A 21423-nucleotide genomic window follows, 5' to 3' on the forward strand; every position below is an offset into this window, starting at 1 on the left:
TGGATGAATGTATTCACAGCCAACTCTGTTTATAATAATAACCTCAGCCCATAAACATCTACAACGTTAAACCCTACCACCCAGCTTGAGACAAGAGCTCTAAGTCTTGGTTTTAAGTACGACTGCCCGCCTTTTCAAACCGAAACGCCCCACGACCAAAAAAACGGGGTTGTGGCACCGTACGGGCGCCCATCAATATCCTTAAGAGTCCTTTTTGCAGGTAAATCGTTAATTTTTATGTTTCATTAACAGGAAGTTTAAAAATAATACAAATTTTAAAATGGAGCCGAGTACTTTGATATAAGTCAGTAATCGTTCTATACTTTAGTACTAGTAATGTAACATAATCTACGCTTATTACGTTACTGTGAATTTTCTATTCTTCAGAAATATTTACATGGATAGGACACAAATTTTCCAGTCTCGTAAATACGAGTGTAGTCAGGTAAAAAAAAAAATGTTGAGTGCTTTTATTTAGGAAGTTAATTCCACCTTTTCTTTCATTTTCAGCAAAGACCATCCGTGTTTATAATATTTTTCAGAATTTGTGTATTTGTTTGTATATTATTGTTTACTGCCTGTTATGTAATATTAGTAGGTACTTATTGTCTCTCTCACTCTTCATAGAATACACGACATACCATACATCCAGTAAAATCCACGCTGATAATTTCTACTGTCATACAATTGTGCATTCTTGTTGAAAAAGAACAAAGTAACCAGTATTCTAAATCAACATGTTATTATATTAAAATTGATACGGAAACTAAGGATTAGTCTGTTCCGTTGTTTCTTAAAAATACGATATCTATTTTACCGCTTGGAGATTCAGAATAATACAAATCATTATTCGATTCTATGAAAGAGAAATATCTAATTTAAATACAATAACGGACAATAGACCTCCATGAAACAAAACGTTACCAGCGGAAATTTGTAAAATTAATGTATTAAAATATAAAACCGGTATGTCCATGTTTATTCAAATGTTTAAAACCAGTTTTGTTGGTTTGTCAAACCTAGCTGGACGTATTCGTCTGCAGTGCATTTTAGTGTAAAATAAGTTGCTCACGGAACCGGCGAATTTGGTTTTACTGTTGTATCGTGATAAAGATACTGAGAATCACGATTATGTGGAAGAATTCTGAAGAATTGGAAGCTGTACAAGAGTAAGTGATCTTTTATAATATTATTTTAATTTGTAGAGCATCAAAACGTTTATCATAGTTTGAAGAATCATCTTTTTTCGTCTTATCAGTAGCTATTAATTGAATTCTACTTCGATTTTTATTAAAGATATATCTGTACCTATCTGGTAAGTACCTAATCTCAATTTCATTACGGCACGTTAATGCTGTGTAAACATGCTATGATATAACTATGACAATGTTTGAAGTCTTATCAAACAGAGCGTATGTTGTAAAAATGTACAATTACACAATTGATATTTTGGAATTAGTTAAATTAGTATTTAAGTATGCTAAGTATGTCTTAATGTAATTAGTTTTAAAATTTAAACTACCATTATGTCGGAATTGTTTTTCGTAAGATTAAATATCGATGTTTAACACCTAATAATCTTTTTTTACCCTGCAAAAGGCCATGATTTTAAATACGTGCCGGATTGTTCGGAAGTTGTTGCAGGACGAAACATCAGACGAAATTAAAACTGAAAATGAACTCCACTTGGCTCAGGCCCGTGCTTTTTAGTATTTACCGAAATTCATTAAAATTCTAGAATAAAAACTTTGTACATAAAAATAATAATAACGCTATTTCATGTAATAATCAGATAATAATAATCCATATATTCAGATATACATTTAAGTGAAAATTAAATTACAAATAGATACATATTTAAATGAAAATAAAATAAAGAATAATAATAAACAAGTAGGTCTTCTCAACTAAGATTATACAACGTGTAGATAAATATCTTCTGTACCCAATATTCTATTGTAATAAACACAATGCACACAAGCGGTCTTAGATACTGAGATAATATAAACGTGAACTGTGTATGCACTGATAAGCTTATTCCATAGGTATCCTCAATACGACCGTCTACATTCATTCAGGCTATTTTTTTTGTCACATCAAGATTTAAAAAAAAAGTATTAATAAAGTATTTACGGTCTCAAGTTGTGGTCTAAAGGATACGACTCTCTAAGGTGTAGTTTTATCAAGCGACGCGACTATGCCGATGTACCAATCTTGGTACCAATACTTTTAATGAAAAGTCAACATACAGCCAAAGAATTTTACGATGAAGGAAAACTTGCAAATTTGCGTAATTGTATATGTATGGTCAATACCGTCTTTACCATAAGGGCACACGGGGCCCGTGCCCAGGGCCCTATTTTCAGGGGGCCCCGAAAGACCGACAATTTCTCTCACACGTTTATTCTCAAAACATTTTTGTCGGGCATATTACACTTTTTTCACAAATCAGTAATCAGAAGGTATTAACAAGGCATATACTATGACTATAATAGAAGATTTTGCTCAACAGAAATCCCGAAAGAAACCGTTATCGAAATCGTAACCAAAAAACCAGCAGCATTCTAATATCATTAATGACATATTATATCATACTGTATTTGATTACCTATAATAAATGGTCTCAAACTCAGTAAAAAAATGTTATTATAATTCGCTTTTTTTACTTTCCAAAAGGGCCTCAAATTCTTGTGTGCCCGAGGGCCCCATCCTAGTTTAAGACGTCCCTGAGTATGGTGTTAGATGTGTATGTCCACACGCGCTGGTACCATCATACTATCAATTTCTACCGCGTAGTAAATTATACTTAAATACAAATCGGAAAATATTGCGTGTTCTTGTTACGATCCAAATTGATATTGCATAACAAATACAGAGCAAATGTATTGTACGAATGAAGTACGTAAATTTATTTGTGTGCGAAAATGCAAAATATGTATCAGATACAGGATTCAGGAATATTTTAATATGTAAACTAACAAAGCAAGTTCGTACATACCGCTAGCAATTACATTTCTTTTTATTTATTTTTTATTTTATTAGGCTCACAATACACATCACAAGCTAAAGATACATAAAAAACACAAATAAAAAGAAACAAAATCTGGCTTGCAACATAGGTTATGTGCGCACGACAAAACAATACATATAGTGCTGAATTTGTATAACAAATTCTGTTAGAATAATCTAAAAAGTACGACAGTTGAAATCAATATTAACTAATTGCATATAATTTCTTATCTCTACTCAATTAACGAATAAAGTTAATTGTCTGTTTGTGATAAAAACATTGTGATGTTTGACGACTTTGTGATTTGCGATTCTGGTCATATCCACCATTGGTACTTTCTCGTCCATATTAATAGGTTATATACAAAAATTGGTGTCTTCTGTTAATGCCGATCCGGATTGTCCAATGCCAAACAGGGATAACGTATTCCTTAATCAGAACCATGAGTTCAATTCAAGTTGGTCCGTGTTATGCTGAATCGAATTTTTTTTTATTGCTTAGATGGGTGGACGAGCTCACAGCCCACCCGGTGTTAAGTGGTTACTGGAGTCCATAGAGATCTACAACGAAAATGCACCACCCACCTTGAGATATAAGTTCTAAGGTCTCAGTATAGTTACAACGGCTGCCCCACCCTTCAAACCGAAACGTATTACTGCTTCACGGCAGAAATAGGCGGGGTGGTGGTACCTAGCCGTGCGGATTCACAAGAGGTCCTACCACCAGTAATTGAAGACGGAATATATGTTATTGATGACAGAGTACTGTAAGGTTATGTATTTTAGTTTTATCCCTTTTGCTTGTTAACAGAGAACAACGCGGTAGTTCGTAGCTCGATTAGCTTGCATTTATTTTGACGTTCCTACAAATAGTCTAGTAGCCGAGGTATTTATATCTTTTGCGAATGTTTTTAGGAATAAATTTGAACTCCTGTCAGGGCTTAAGAATAGAGAGGCCACGAAATCATTTCAACATAAACTTTTGGTATAAACGTATAGATCGAAGGTAAAACGAGAGCGTATATTATCTATTGTTGACGCTAAAACTTCAAACCGAACGGGCAGTAACATCTAATAACTAGAACTACAATCTTATATGATTGTTAGTATTTTCGGTGCTATTTACCTAAGTGTGTTTTTTGTTTATGTCCTCCTCCTCCTTGCGTCAGTTTCCTCATTACTGAAGGTCGTGGTCATGGCCTTGAAACAAATTAAATGTTTCTCTGTCCATGACTCTCTTGGGATGTAATTGTGGTGGGTTCCCACGTCCTTCCACATCAGTATTTCGAAGGGATTTATTCCTTCACGGCAAACTGGTCCCGCTCTGGTTCTCTGGAATATCCGGGGGCTGGGTTATTTCCTGCCGCCCAGTGCTCGGCGTTGACGTTTTAAGGTAGGAATGTTCAGCTCTACTCAACCCTCCTCTTTTCTTATCCGGGCTTGGGACCGGCAATGGCAGAGTTAAGATGGCAAGTTTGTTTATGTAATGTCTGATAAATGTGTTTATGATATTATATTTATTATACATGGCGTTTTACGCTATGTATGTATATTATGTATGATGTGTCTGTTTATCTGTATATGCATATAATATTTCATTTTCAATAAAGCAATTTATCTACGACAGCACTGCTATATTCCATCCTTGGTTGATTGTCAGAAAATGTGTTAGCCATTAAGCTCGCCACTGTAGGATTTGGGCATAAAGCTAAAATAAAATATGAATAAGAAAATATAAGATAGTTTCCTGCAAGCAAGAGGATTCAATCATTCCTCAATTGTCCCTAATTGATTGATCAATATGTTCAACGTACAAAACAATTTAATGCAAGTATCTAACTCATAGATACGTACGCATTTGTTTACATATTTGCAACTGTAGATTGGTAGATTCCTTCCCTCGCTGTGTTTAAAGAATTGAAGAGCTGCAGCAGCTACGCTTTGTTGTAATTGTCGCGAAATATGGTACAGGAATGTGTGAACTGTTTGTTGAAAGATCAGGGATGAGCGAACGCGCATAAATTTTCCCGCAAATTTCAATTTACTGTAATTATTGAACTCTATAAATATTTCAATTTAAACAGCGCTTGATTAAAATATGTTCACATTCTATCAATTATTTATTTTTATTTTATCTCAATTATTGAGATGGACACGATTGATGGTAAAAAATATATTATACACATTTTATAATATAATAATTTATATAATAAATAATAATATATATAAATTGGAATTTAAATAATTAGAATCGGAATTGGATATATTACGTCCATTTAAATTTCACAAAATCAATGTTTGATAGCCCATGTGTTCAAACTAATAACACTATCTGTGAGACAACAATTCCAGTTCCTTTAATTTATAATCTTCAGTTTGAATATAGGAGAAGGATAGAAGTGAGGTACGGCTTCGTTCAAACGAGAATAAATATGATATTATTTTATCCTAAACAAATCTTCGGTTTGATTACAAGGTTTTTCAGTCATCAATGTCTAAGGTATGAAATAATCTGAAATGTTCACGGGCTTGTAATAAATAAGTTTCAATTTATATATAATATATGGTACGTTATTTATTTAATATTTAAGGTAAATTTCAATAATCTGCTTGATTATTATTATATGTACTATTTATTTCCTGTGTAAACAAACTTTTAAAAACTAAAGTGATTGTGATGTTAAAAAAATACGGAATATTAAGATTTTTTTAGTGTAAATCCAATATAACCCGATGATATTTTGATGGTTATGGGGTTATCATAAGGGTCACTTGCATCTTCGATCCATCTCAGTCCGAGAGAGCAGTCGGGATTGGATCGACCAACGAGACAGTTCTCTGGGCTAAGATGGCACAAATTATATCTGGGATTGAAGTTGCAGGGTAAATATTAAAAACTATGTTCAATTATAAGCGTTTCTTTACTTGTTTGTTAAGCATATTTTTTTATTTATTTATTTTAACCGTGGTAGAGTCTTAATTGGTTCAAATAGAATTATAACGAGTATTACAGTGAACTTAGTTTTTCAGTGTGTAAATTTTCTGTTATGAAAGAAATTATTAGCAATCTTTAGCTTATATAACTTAAGCGAACACTACATACAGGACAAAATCTGAGTTTTACAGCTTAGTGTACTCCGTAAAAAAGGGGGCGGAGAATTAATCAACGACAATAAAAACTCTGAAGTATTTGAAGAGTCCAAAGTTTTTTTTTTTTTTTTTAAAAATGAAACTATTTTTGTTAATGTTTGGCATAAAATCGAATGAAACAAACTATAGATACGGTCGTGAAATAAAATAGTTTATTAATTTCCATTTCATTGCGTCAATGGCTTTCGTTAAAGAAACAGATTTAGATTTTGATGTGTTTTAAAATTAGAATGTCTTTTTTCTTTTTTTTTTCGCCTGTTTATTATTTATTAACATTACAAATTGTCAATGTACCTACTTATTGGACATAGGTACGCACAGGTCCACTGTACCTGTACGTACCGTACTGTGTATATGTAATGTTAAAAAATAATAAACAGGCGTCCGTACTGTTTGCCTGTCCATCCGTGCCAGACTGCCCGTAGGTACGTACGTATATAATAAACATAATAAATTAAAATTACCAAAAATTTACATACAGATCTATAGAAAATGACCTGCGTCAACAAGTGACTAGGCTCCGTTCAAAATGGTCTGGCTTCGAGCCCAGGCTTGCCATCGTGCAGGTGGGCGGGCGCGAGGACTCCAACGTCTACATCAGGATGAAGCTGAAGGCAGCTGAGAAAATTGGTATCGCCGCCGAACATATCCGCTTACCAAGGGACATCACTGAAATAGAGGTACCTTATACTAGCCGTACTCGCCCGATTCGCTGGGCATTTAAAATCATGTCATGGGAGTCCAAGACTCATATAAATATTAGCCTATCCATTAAGTACATGTATTTTCTACATGGATACCAAGTTTCGAGTCAATCGGATGCATGGTTCAGTAGTTATAACGCAACATCCGTAAAAACAGTTGTAGATTTATATATTAGTATAGATTGTGATAAAACTAAATCTAGAATCACAACTAGTTTTGCCTAAATAAGAATTGCCCCTGACTCGAAGATTTAGAATGATATTGAACGTTTGCAGCTGTCTTAAAAAAATAAAGAAGTAATCCGGGATAACTTACACACTATCAATATCATATACTGTTATTGGATATATCGATATTTTGACACCCAGGCAAAAAACTTTGTGCATCATATACCTAATACGAATCTTTCTTAGCCCGATGTGGACATTAAACCCAGTAGTCACGTGTCTCTTGTAACTTTTCAATGTTTATTGGGTTAATGTTTGATTTCATCACTAAATACTGTATGTACAAAGAAATTTTCGCCCGATAGACTGCACCGAAATACAATCTACCACAAACGATATCAAAACTTCATTTACATTTCGTTATGTGGTTCTAAAATCTAATTTCAGATGGTACGAATATGTGTACTAAAGTGTAATATTTGGATAGAATTTTATAAAATGGCGCAAAAACTATGTGCGAATACTACAAGCTGTAAGAAAAAGAATGCATGGACATTTTAATTTATGATCTTTTCATTATTATTTTTTTATTTTTAAGACGTGTCGTAAACATAATCACTTATTATTTTATCTATTATATACTAATAATAAAATATATTTTGGGAGCAAATACGTTTGTTTCTAATTCGAATAAGACTTCAAGAAAAAACAATTGAAGCAGCGCGGTTTCAAGTGCTCTACACCCTTGATCTTATGACATTTGATAAGACAGTCTCTCTTGTTTTGTTGTACACTTTCGTACGTAATTAATCTGATGTAACATTACGTAACAAACCATAAATTATTGCATAACAAATGTTGTTTTTTTCTGCGAAAACAATAAGCGACTACCAATTAATAGAAAGGCCACTTAATGAAACCTTTATGCTAAACTGAAACACGTAAAAATATGTAGTGGATATCAGCTATTAATATAGAACACAAGATATTTGACAGATGCCTGCATTTCGCTAACGATATTTTCAAAAAAAGATTGCTTAACTACCATATTATTAATATTGGAACCGTTCGCCTAACCCGTTCGGTGAAGTTAGTATAACCCCTCGCTAGTGATAGCTATGCAAAAAAATAATTAAATCGGTCTAACGTGCGACGTTTCTTTCCCTTATCTTTACTCCCTAAAACCGGCAAAGCGCAGACAGACTCAACGAAGGTCACACGTAATAATGAAACTTAACACGTTTGATTGCAGCTGTTAGCAAAAATAACGAGTCTGAATGAATCTCCTTCGGTTCACGGCATCATTGTTCAAATGCCCCTTGATTCGGACCACGCGATCGACGCTCATCGAGTCACTGATGCTGTCTCGCCTGATAAAGATGTTGACGGGTAAAAAGAGTTTCTCTTTTCAAATCTAATGACTCATATACACATTGCTTCTTAAACCTAAGTGACCAATACGAATTGTATTTCTTCTTAGACCGAGGATTCCCAACGGATTTTGGACAAGAGACTCATTTTCCAAAATGAACTGATAATTCAGACCATCATAGCTAACACGTCCTTACGGATCCATGAGATCTAATAACCCTTGCATTAGACGCCTTCAGCTCTAACGTTAGGAGCAGGTTTACGGACCCCAGTAACTCTATTCATCGAACTCGACAAAGAATGTGACAGTCCGCTAAGTTTCTCGCCGGATCTTCTCAGCGGGTCACGATTCCAATCCGGTAGTAGATTTATTCGCAAAGCAGTTGCTCTTGAGTTATTAGGTCTCCTTTGCGGACGCTCAGGCAGCTGTTAGCAAATCCCACCCCTCCTGGCTAAGCTTTTGCTCGCCCACCTGTCCGGGTGAAACTGGAAAGGCCTCTGGGTCACCAGTAATCTCTCATTTATAAAAAATATATCATCATAGCCAAATTATTTTAATATCCTATGTCGAGTCTAACTAAAAAACTATGCGGTTTTCGTTTATGATGACCCCTAGGTAACTGATATCGACCATTTTGGGAATCCCTGACCGATCAGATACTAAAAATAACAGAACGTGAATTAGGATTCTTTGAAATTTAGTTTCGAAGTGTCTATTGATCTGCTATATGTTTTCTTACACTAATATTTTTTGTTAGTCTGGTTGAAGGGTATCACCATCTCATAATGTATCCTACAATCAAGGCCACCAAACTTCTAAACAACAATCATACTCTCATCTACAGCTTAAACACAATTAACGAAGGTCGAGTAGCAGTAGGTGATCTGTCCGGATTCATTCCTTGCACTCCGGCCGGGTGCGTGGAACTGATTAAGAAGACCGGCGTCACTATAGCTGGCAAAAATGTGGTAGTGCTCGGGCGGAGTCGCATTGTGGGTACTCCGGTGTCAGAGTTGCTGAAATGGGAACACGCTACTGTCACAGTGTGCCATTCAAAGACTAAGAATTTGAGTGAAATTGTGAGTATTATCCAAATAAAATTTACCCTTAGTTAAGTTCTTTTTTTAATTTATTGCTTAGATGGATGGGCGAGCTGACGGCCCACCTGATTTTAAGTGTTGCCGAAGCCCATAGACAGCTACGGCGTAAATGCCGCCACCTACCTCGAGACATAAGTTCTAATTTTCAGTTTTATCAGTACAACGGCTGCCCTACCTTTCAAACCGAATCGCATTACTGCTTCACGAAAGGTGAAAGGTTAAAGTGTGAATCTAATGGATTTTGTTTTAATATTTAGACTAAGACAGCAGAAATACTGGTGGTGGCGATCGGTCGTCCAGAGATGGTCCGAGGTTCTTGGATCAAGCCTGGAGCGGTCGTTATAGACTGTGGTATCAACGCTATTGAGGGTATGAATTTAGAAGTACTTTGTTCGATATTTTGAATTCTTCTTTTCTTTTTTTGCATTTGATGAGCTCTTGGCCCAGTTAGTGTTAAGTGGTTACCGGAGCCCACAAACATCTATAACGTAAATGCCGCCACCCATCTTGAAATATAAGTTCTAAGGTCTCAGTATAGTTACAACGGCTGCCCTACCCTTCAAACCGAAACGCATTACTGCTTCACGGCAGAAATAGGTAGGGTGGTGGTGCCTACCCGTACGGACTCACAGGAGGTCCTACCACCAGTAAAAAATGATAATGATTTCGGGCTGTCGTAGAGCTCACAGCACTGATGGAATTATATTTCATTGGTAAACATTACCAAAATTAATTATTGTTTAGGAAAAGTTTTTTTTGAATGATTAGGCTTAAGTGGTCACTGGAAACCATAGACATCGATAAACGTAAATGTCACCACTCACCTTGAGAAATGAATTCTAATTTTCAGTCTGTAATGTAGAATATATATAAGATACTGACTGCCTCAAGATCTGGTAATGTTTTTTTATTGCTTAGTGGGTTACGAGCTCACGGAGCATCAGCAACGTAAATGTCGCCACTTACCATGAGAAATGATTTCTAAGTTTCAGTTTTATAGCAAAGATTGTGTTTTTACCATTGTTTGTACCAACATACCATTTGTTTGTCGGCCTATACGCATAAAACGGTACATTATCGTTCTCATGATGGTAAAACGACATTAAGATCCTCATATTACAATTCCACACCTGACGTTTCGGGGTATTGATAAAACACACACATCTTCATTGTTTTTGAAAACATTTACAGTTAGTTAGTTGGCTTTTGAACGCGTAATCCAACGGATGGAGACATTTTTTATGATAATTTTCCGTGTAGCTGAATTCACGTAAAAATCCGGTATTTCATGTATCATTATTTTTGCTTAAGCCTCGAAGAATTTGTTTTTACCAGTACAGGTTATTGAAAATAGTCGACGAATTTTCACCATTTCCAAATTTTGAGGGAACTCTAAGTGTCATTTTTGAAATAGACTGCTTCCGTAATAGATCCTACAAAGAAAAGCGGGCAACGTTTAGTGGGCGACGTGGCTTACCAGGAGGCGGTCAAAGTAGCTTCGGCTGTGACTCCTGTGCCGGGCGGCGTGGGGCCCATGACCGTGGCGATGCTCATGCGGAACACCGTGCAGGCAGCGCGCCGACAGCTCGACCGCTTGCTTGCCCCCTCTTGGCCTCTGAAACCGCTTCGCCTCACCCCGATTACGCCACCGCCCAGGTATTCAAAGAAAAATAATAATTGCCTCATTGCCTCAGTATAAGCGTACATTTCGTCTTTTCGCATTAAAAGTGTACACTTTTTGGTAGGCAGCGGCTTGGCTCTGCCCCTGACATTGCTGACGTCCATGAGCGGCGGTGACCACTTACCATCAGGTGGGCGGTATGCTCGTCTGCCTACAAAGGCAATTAAAAAAAAACTTTCCAAAAATATTCGAAATTGTGTTAATATGCGGAATCATTTGGTATCACCAGTATTTGGCTAATAAATACTGTCAAAAGAGCGTAGTTTAGTTTTTTTTTTTTTTAGTTTACCTATGTTTTGACTACTATGAAAAAAATTAATACATAATTTGATCTTACTTTAAAAGACAGATAGTGTAGCTAGTACAAAACAAAAAATTAATGTTGCAAAGATAATTAATATTAAAAATATCACATTTTAAACCTTCAAAACACCCTCCTGTAAAATTAGTAAGATTTGAGATTATACAGTTTTAATGCGAGAAGAAGATTTGTCAACAGTTTGTACTTTTCGTCCAAAACAATGGCATGCATGTTTTCGGTGTCATTTGCTGTGTACGAGTCACGGGTGACCATCTTTTATCAAAATAATAGAGGGGGGGGGGAACTTGATAAAACAAAGGAAAAAAAACTGTTATGTCCTCCTATCGTATTGGTCACCATCGTTTTTGGTATAACTAATTTGAGAATAATAATGAAATAAAAACGTTTCAGTGACATCGTAATAGCTCGTTCTCAGAAGCCTAAAGACATCGGAGAGCTGGCGGCAGAGATCGGTCTGTGTCCGAGCGAGGTGTCTCAATATGGACGTACTAAGGCCAAGATTTCACTGTCCGTTCTCGACAGACTACGCAACCAACGCACAGGGAAATACATCGTAGTTGCTGGGTGAGGAAAGATATACTACTATGCGTTTTTATTAAAATTTTAGTTACTACTATTAGTGGCTACAAATAAAAAAATGTAGAATGATGTCTTATTTCCACGCAATTGCACGTTGTGATAGTAATTTAAAAAAAAGTGTGGCACTCGGGGACTGCCGCGGTAGAGCTATTGCATAGCATTTTTTTAACAACTTATGCAATTATAATTATACAATAATAATTTAATATTAAAACAATAATAAAATAAGACCACGCTATATTTATAAACATTAACAAAAGCAAAACATTAACTGTCCCCTTCACACTCATAAGCTAGACCGCGCGAGAGAAAGATGGGCAGACTTTTCATGATGCGCATGCAGTGCGACGTCACGCCGCGCGCTTATTCACAAACACTACACAAGCACAACGTATGAACGTGTTGAACGCGAGCTACATGGTTATCGGAGTGGGGGTGTTAGGTTTTATTTTAGTTACGAAATTTCTTGATTCGCCGCTCTCAAAGCCCGCGATAAAAGTTATGTAATAGCTTAAAAGCTCAAAATGTTCGATTAATGAAAATTCGTAATAACTTATCACTTCGTATGTTTTCAGTATAACTCCGACACCACTTGGTGAAGGTAAAAGCACCACTCTAATAGGTCTGGTGCAAGCGTTGACAGCACATCGCGGGAAGAACGCGTTTGCATGCATGCGGCAACCGAGTCAGGGACCGACCTTTGGCGTTAAAGGGGGTGCTGCTGGAGGGGGCTACTCTCAAGTAAACTCTAATACTATTCTTAAGATGCCTATTTTTAATACGCTTTTATTAGCTTCAGACGTATGTATGTATGTTTGTAACGGAATCTTTGAACATGATTTTGACCCCCTTCAAAACTTCGGATTAATTCGAAATTTGGTAGGTATACTTATTAAGGATCGATGACAAATCAATATTAAAAAAAAATTGGAAAAAATAATGAAAAAGTTGAAATTCAACTAAAAAATGAAAAATAAATAATAGTTTAAAAAAAGTAACAAAATACGCTTTTATAGAAAATCCAACTAAAGAATATAAAATATTTTTTAATAAATTTGAATTCTTACACTATTTTTAATTCAAATTTATTAAAGTTGGATTTTTTATAAAAGCGTATTTTGTTACTTTTTTTAAACTATTATTTTTCTTTGTAACACTTTGACCAAACAATAGACTTATGAACTTTCCTATAATTCAGGTAATTCCAATGGAGGAGTTCAACCTGCACATGACTGGCGACATTCATGCCGTAACCGCTGCCAACAATCTTCTTGCTGCACAAATGGACGCGCGCATCTTCCACGAGCTGACACAGAAGGACGGACCTCTGTATGACCGTCTCGTCCCCAAGATCAAAGGCGTCAGGAAGTTCTCTCCTATCCAGCTACGCAGACTGAAGAGATTGGGAATCGATAAAACGGACCCTGACTCTTTAACTGCCGAAGAGAGGGTTAAGTTCGCTCGACTCAATATAGACCCAACAAAGATTATGTGGAACAGAGGTAAAGTATTTAGGTTATAAAATTTTCGTTATTGCTAATTTCCATTATACATATCAATGCTGAGATTGAATCTTGTGATCAAATACTTGTTTAGAGTAGGTACCAGTAAATCACACTACACCTACCAAGGTTCATCTCTGCACTCCCGTAAGGTAGACTGTTAGAGAATGCTTATGGCATTAAGTCCGCCTTTATACTGTTTAGTATATAAAGTTATAAATAAATAAATAAATTGTTTTTTCGGTACATGCTTCTTCTGTAAATCGGACAACACTCGCGTTTCTTGTTTCAGTTGTGGATCTAAACGACAGATATCTTCGAAAGATTACAATAGGCCAGTCTCCTACGGAAAAAGGCTTTACTCGGGAGACTGCTTTCGATATTTCCGTCGCTTCGGAGATCATGGCTATTCTGGCGTTAGGTAATGACGTAGACGACATCAAAGAACGACTCGCCAGCATGGTGGTGGCCCTCGATAAGGACGGCAACGCTGTCACCGCAGACGACTTGGTAAAAACAAAACATTTGTTATAAATTTCCTCGATATTTCCTTGAAACTGTTCTTCTTCTCCTAGCGAAACTGGAGGTCTTTGAAATGCAATATGGTTTAATTTTGATTACAATTTTGCGCATTGAACACAACTGAACCAACCCTGAACTGGTTACACAGGTAACAAGGGTCTTTGATCTGATGATAGTAAAGTAATACTATAAGCTATTACTTAATTAATTATGTAATAGCTCGGCGAAGCTAAGTAGCACTTGCAAGCAAGATTTAGTGTTATCAATAAACAAAATGATAAACACAGTTTTTTCAAAATATTAAACCAGAAGAGAAATTATAATCCACATAAACGACCCTATGTTTTATGATGTCGATGATTACGATCGATTTTCGATCACAAAGTGAAACGCATTACTGTTTCACGGCAGAAATAGGCAGGGCGGTGGTACCTACCCGTGCGGACTCACAAGTAAAAAATTTAGCTAGTTTTGTATGTGATTCGTGAATGCGGGCCGCAGGGCATGACGGGAGCGTTGCTGGTGTTGCTACGTGATGCGTTCGAGCCGACGCTGATGCAGAGTCTGGAGGGCACGCCGGTGCTGGTGCACGCAGGACCCTTCGCCAACATCGCGCACGGCTGCTCCTCCATACTGGCCGACAAGATCGCCATGAAGCTGGCCGGTCCCGCTGGATACGTCGCCACTGAAGCTGGATTTGGATCTGATATTGGTAAGTTCATTTTCACTTTATATATAATTTCAAAAGGAATTGTGAAATGTATTATTTATATTTTAATTTAACGCATTTTTTTAATACCTATGGGCAAATATTAATTGTCAAGCAATCACGTAGCAAGGAAGAATAGGTGCGTAAAATTGGAGATATATTATTTCATTCGCACACTCGTAACGTCGAATGATTATACGAAATAAATTACGTTCCTAACTTAGTCAATCCTGAGCGGGCTTAGATAAGATTATAATATAATTTTAATAATTTAGTTAACATCTTTATTAGACTAACGCGGTGATATCTATGATACACAAATTTGTAATATTTCAGTCAACATACTTATTACAGTACCGTGGTGATATGATAGATAACTGTGGAGTTTGCAATTAACATAGAACATAAGATATTTGACAGACGCCTGAATCTCGCTATTCTACCGGCACTCTATGATGGCCAATTTGACGTTTGTCCACTACCACTACTTGCGATAAAAACTTTTAGATTTCATTATATTTTTTTCGAGAATACTAGTATTGAAATTTGACATCACCATTGTAGTATGTCAAAACGGCCATCGATAGTTTAGTGAACTGTAGTGACATTTTCATGATAATCTTACATATTTTGCACAAAGTTTTGGAGAATAACAGTTGTTTTTTTTTTATGATTGAGAGATTACTGGTGGCCCGGAGGCCTTTCCAGCTTCACCAAGACAGGTGGGCGAGCAAAGGTTCAGGCAGGAGGGGTGGGATTTGCTAACAACTGCCCGAGCGCCTCCGAAAGAGACCTAACAACTCAAGAGCAGTTGCTTCGCGAATGAATCTACTACCGGATCGGAATCGCGACCCACTGAGAAGATCCGGCGAGAAACTCGGCGGGCTGATGCATGGGTTAGGCTGCACGTCGACCTCATTGTCGAGTTCGACGAGTACGGTTACCGGGATTCCTCAGCCAGCTCCTAGTGTTAGAGCTGAAGGTATCTAATGCAAGAGTTTTTGGATCTGATGGATCCGTAAGGACGTATCTAGGGCGACGACGGCGACTTGCTCCTGCGTGATCAGGATTCGGGGAGTAGTCAGCGGCGGCAACGATAAGGCGATTATCATGACGCATAGCCTTATCGAAGTAACGTTCCGACACTGACTTCATGTGTTTGCGGATCGATTCGAGGCCCAGGTCGTCGTGTAGGTCGACGTTCCCCACGAACCATGGAGCCCCGACGGCTAACCTGCAAAAGCGGGATTGTAGGGATTGGAGGGTGTCTATGTGTGTGCGGGCCGCGTGAGCGAACACCACACTCGCGTAAGTCATGACGGGCCTTATGCAAGTTTTGTAAAGTGTCACCTTGTTCCGAAGGGACATTTTACTCCGCTTACAGATCATGGGATAGAGCCTGCCGAGAATAAATGCGACACGATCGCGAACTGTTTTTATATGCGGGCGGAATGTCATGGATGCATCCAGGGTGACTCCCAGGTACTTGACCTTCCTAGCCCAGGGTATAGGTTGGCCGAAGAGGGTGATCGGGGGTGTGAACATAACAATTGTATCGTCGATCTACCGAACAGTTTCACCCGCTTGGTGGAAAATCTGATAAATATGTTATGTTCTATGATGATGGCTACCACTGCAGAACTGTAACTGACTTTGCGTGTTCAGGAATGGAGAAGTTCTTCGACATAAAGTGTCGCGCAAGCGGTGACCGGCCTCACTGCGCGGTCATCGTTGCGACCGTGCGCGCGCTCAAGATGCACGGCGGCGGCCCGCCCGTCTCACCCGGCCTGCCTCTGCATGACGTCTACCTGCAGGTAAATCCGCTACTGGTGGTAAGGTGTAGGAGCTCACAGCCCACCAGGTGGTTGTCAGAGGCCATAGACAAAACTACATAAATGTAGGATTGGTAAGAACGGAACGTATGAAAAGGGTGTGGAACGGAGCGTTAAGATGTGAGTGAGAGATAACGGAAAGAAAGAGAGAAGGGAATGACAGACAGAAGGACAGAGAAAAGGAAGATGGCGAAGACGGTTGAAAAATGAGCAAGACGTAATAAAAGTGTTAATTATTAATTATTATTATAACAGAAGATTTTGGAACAGTGTAATTGTTATTTTATGTGCTGCGATCCCTATTCTACATAAATGTCGCCACTCATCTTGAGTAACGATGTCTAAGTATGTCCCTTCAAACCGGAACGCATTACTGCTTCGCAACAAAAGCCACCAGTAATTACGTAAATTAAATTTTGATTACACGATTTTACGTGGAAGTAATTGTAACCATTTGTCGTCGATCCTTGCAGGAGAACCTAGATCTGCTACACAAAGGTCTATGTAACTTGGGCAAACACATCAGTAACGGCAACAAATTTGGTATTCCGGTCGTTGTAGCTGTCAACAAACACGGGTAAGGCGCCACAAATAGTCGAAATTTATAGTTTAATTCCCTATCTCGAATTCCCGATCTCGCGGTTACCCTTCGATCTACGGAGGGATATTTGTTCTCTTTGTGTGTTTGTACCGTATTTAATGCTATCGATATCTCCTTTATACCATCGCCTAGCCCAGCATAGAAGCGGAATTGTGTGTGCTATCTGGCAACATCGCGTTTATCCAAAACGCGTTTGGAGAGATCACTTGCCGTGTACCATCTGGCAATTAAACAGACTCTTAAATGAACTCTACCACTCAGATCAGCTCCTCAGGACTACGTAATGTTTATATTGATCTCAAGTCATTTCGTATTAGGTTTCGCGGGATCTCAACTCACTCTCTCTTCCACAGCAGATTAGACAGTGTCGATTTAGCCGCGTTTTCTCCAAGAATGTTGTGATTTCATAACTAATAATTATTATGTCTTAAAGTCATCATAGAACCTTCAGGGCTTCTTTTAAAGTACCATATTTTATAACAGTTTTAACGTCCTAACGGTTTCTGCTTGGAATATGCCGAGCTCCTCTGTAAAGCGCACACAAACCATTTTCAAGTAAAAACAAAAGTTCACTATTTATTATATTGTTTGTGTCTGTTGACACCATTATTTGGTTTTATTTCATACTTTTATTTATTACATTTGAGAGGCTTTTAATTAAACACAAGACCGTATTTTTTTAAACTAATCCTTTTCACTTCAGACTGTCTGATAGAAATCATAATTTCCGATTAGCTTCATATGTAACGATACTCAAGAAAATTTGTAGAGCAATGTAAAAGAGAGTACAGAGAATTTTTTTTTTCAATATTCATTAATCAATGTTTTCTTTGGTAATTTTTTTTATTGCTTAGATGGGTGGATGAGCTCACAGCCCAACTAGGGTTAAGTGGTCACTGGAGCCCATAGACATTTATAACGTAAATGCGCCACCCACCTTGAGATATAAGTTCTAATGTCTCAAGTATAGTTACAACGGCTACCCCACCCTTCAAACCGAAACGCATTAATGCTTCACGGCAGAAATAGGCGGGGTGGGGTGGTGGTACCTACCTGCGCGGACTCACAAGAGGTCCTACCACCAGTAAACCAGTATTTGATTACAATTAATCCCGGCTAATTGACATATTCCGGTTGTTTAGAAATGATAGCGCCGCGGAATTGAGTTTGGTGCAAGACTTCGCTCTGCACAACGGCGCGTTCAGGGCGGTGGTGTGTAGCCACTTCACCGACGGCGGGGCGGGCGCTATCGAGCTTGCCGACGCCGTTATCGACGCCTGCAACCGACCCACGCATTTCCAGTACCTATACCCCCTGAGCTTCTCCATCCAGGACAAGATTCACACAATCGCCAGTCAGATGTACGGCGCTTCCGAAATCGAATACACTGAAGAGGTTTTAGAAAAAATTAAAATCTTCACCGAAAAGGTAGTTGAGTTAATAAAATGTTACGATATCTATACTAATGTATGAATCTACAGTTTTACAGATGTTCGTTTTTACCAATTGAACCATGCATCCGATTGACTTGAAACTTTTGGTATTCATGTAGAAAATACATGTACTTAATGGATAGCCTAATATTTATATGAGTGTTGGACTCGCTAATAATAATGACAATAAATATTAATAATGTTAATTTTAAATGCGCAGTAAAGCGGGCGAGTACGGCTAGTACACCTATAAAATAGGCATTTTCATATGACATTCATAAATATCATTCAATTCATAAATCACCAAACAAATACCTTAAAAAAACAAAGTTGAAGGTCAAAACAATTCTATAGTCTTCATCGACGAATCTCTAAATTTGTACAAAATTAATGCAAAAATATTCTTAGCTAGTCGTTTTATTTTTCATCTTTATTCCACGATGTATATGTATACTTACTCAGATAAACACATAATTCAACTAAATAAACATTTGTAAATATTTTCAGGGATACGACAAATTTCCGATTTGCATGGCCAAGACTTCGAACTCCTTAACCGGTGATCCCTCCATCAAGGGAGCTCCCACTGACTTCACGCTAAAGATCAACGGAATATTCGTATCGGTAGGCGCCGGCTTCGTGGTGCCCATGGTCGGGGAGATCTCGAAGATGCCCGGACTGCCGACACGACCTAGCATCTACGATATTGACCTCAACACAAAAACAGGGGAAATCGAAGGCCTTTTCTAAGTGTTCACGGAATTCAATAATTTTGAATTTATACCTATTTTCGAATTATTGAATTCGCTACGTATAACTGCACGAATTACGCATAGGTACACCAAAATTAGTCCACGCGAGGCTTAATAGAAAATTCAGAATTTCAATATTTTACTATACAAATTAGAGTTATGCAAATTAGAGTTATACCATAATAAGATATGGTACAAGTTGCCTTTTTTTGTCTTAATACGTATTTACTCTGACCGTGAATTCATGTATTTTATTTGATGTATACACAATTATAATGAAGAAACTAATTTGAAAATCTTTTATTTAAAACCTGGTGAGTGCGTGTTTGACAACGCACGCAGTAACCTTAAAATCTTGAAATCATACCATAAATATTACCTTGTAATGTATATCATAAATAATAGCTATTACCGAGTTTACGAGTTTATGTTAAAATTATTGTTCTGATATTGTACTGAAAGATTTTAAGGTTAACCTTCCTTATTTTTTTTTAATATATACGCCTGACCAAAAATACAATATATGGCACAGAATACAACATTGTTCAAGGGGCTTGAAAAAGGAAATTAAATTTTTTTTTTGGAAAATACGACTATATCTTCTCAAAAAGTAAGCATTGTTTCCACATTGTTGGTTAATTCCAAAGCCGTGGTGCAAGAGGTGATCAAAGCTTGTGTCTGAAGTGGAGAACTCTCTGGAGCGGGTCTTCAAATGGGGTGAACAGAATTCAGTTCAACCCATTGAAGACAGGTTTGCGCGTTCACTAAGACCCTAAGAAGAAGGACCTTTTTGCATAGCGTCACAATTTCAAGGAGTATATCTGCAGTTTTCCGCCAGTATAGAGATTCTGGGGATCCATATTTTGAGTGGTGTTCAGTATCGGAGTCATTTGGAAGGTAAAGCCTAATTAGCCAAAGTGGGAGTTGGGAGTTGAAAAAAAAAAGCCGGATGGTACGAGACAAGAAACCTTTGTATTTGGAAACGCTACGTACCTACCTGAACACAGCGCATCAAGTCAATATGGATAAATTGTATTCCGGTGTGATTCGAAAAAGGAGATAACGGGTTTCTCTTGAACAATTTCTTGGAGCACTACACATTCCATTATCACATATCTTTATTTTTGGTCCGCATTAAAACGCATATTCGCCAAAATTTATTAATTCTTAGATTATTATTATGATACAATAGCATCGAGTCTTCATCAAATCCTTATGCAACTTCACTCGGAAAAAATGTTCAAAAAAGAGTTTTAAATAAATTACAAGTTGTTGATATATTTATTTTCGACCTTGAACGAAGTACTATATATAATACATAAATATATCAACAACTTGTAATTTATATATATAGTACTTCGTTCAAGGTCCAAAATGCTTAACAGTTTATTAAACTGATTGACGTCATTTCACGTTCCTCAATTCAACAATTGGAATTGTTTTCACAGACGATCAATCGATAACGATTCCAAGTTTTCCTTATATTCCTGCACATAAATAAACTCCCTATTTTACTTTATACAAATATATATTAAATATTTTGTACTTCTTTTCGTATTACATTCGTTTTCAATAAAGCATAGTCTTCGTTATTTTCAGACAGAATTTTGGGGCATTTGAAAACTTTCTAAAGGATTTTGTCCATTTCAATCAATGGCATACAATTAAAAAAAACAGCTTACAGATTAAAATTACACAATGTAAAATTCTTTTTTAGCTATGGCCTACTCACTAAGCCGGTTACAAAGCTTAAAGACATCAAAACGTGCAGACACTCGCCTTAAGTTATTAATTAATCGAAGTCTCAGTTTTAACATAATAGGTTGGGGAAAAAGTTTCTTCGCATTATCTATATATTAATACGTGAAGCAAAAACTTTGTATCCCTTTTTACGAAAATTGCGCGGACGGAGGAGTATGAAATTTTCCACACATATAGAGAATATAGAGAAGAAGTGCACAATGCTAATATTTTTTTTAAATAATAC

At 37.1% G+C, this 21423-nt stretch overlaps 1 protein-coding gene across 2 annotated transcripts; it reads left to right on the forward strand.

The window, feature by feature from the left end:
- Positions 1 to 780: 780 nt before the first annotated feature.
- LOC101743494 (C-1-tetrahydrofolate synthase, cytoplasmic) lies at positions 781 to 19724 on the forward strand. Of its 2 annotated transcripts, none has more exons than XM_004924436.3 (15): positions 781 to 1169; positions 6641 to 6839; positions 8284 to 8420; positions 9248 to 9482; positions 9761 to 9872; positions 10934 to 11159; positions 11897 to 12070; positions 12661 to 12826; positions 13284 to 13587; positions 13880 to 14097; positions 14611 to 14821; positions 16484 to 16632; positions 17124 to 17227; positions 18394 to 18679; positions 19192 to 19724. In XM_004924436.3, the coding sequence occupies exons 1-15, from the start codon at positions 1132 to 1134 to the stop codon at positions 19432 to 19434; spliced, it is 2802 nt and encodes a 933-aa protein (XP_004924493.1). In that variant the 5' UTR covers positions 781 to 1131; the 3' UTR covers positions 19435 to 19724. The 2 variants fall into 2 exon arrangements, with proteins under 2 accessions (XP_004924493.1, XP_012544431.1); XM_012688977.2 differs by lacking the exon at positions 781 to 1169 and adding an exon at positions 5684 to 5892.
- Positions 19725 to 21423: the final 1699 nt, after the last annotated feature.

The sequence above is a fragment of the Bombyx mori genome, chromosome 25 (assembly GCF_030269925.1).
Source record: "Bombyx mori chromosome 25, ASM3026992v2".
NCBI classification, from domain to species: domain Eukaryota; kingdom Metazoa; phylum Arthropoda; class Insecta; order Lepidoptera; family Bombycidae; genus Bombyx; species Bombyx mori.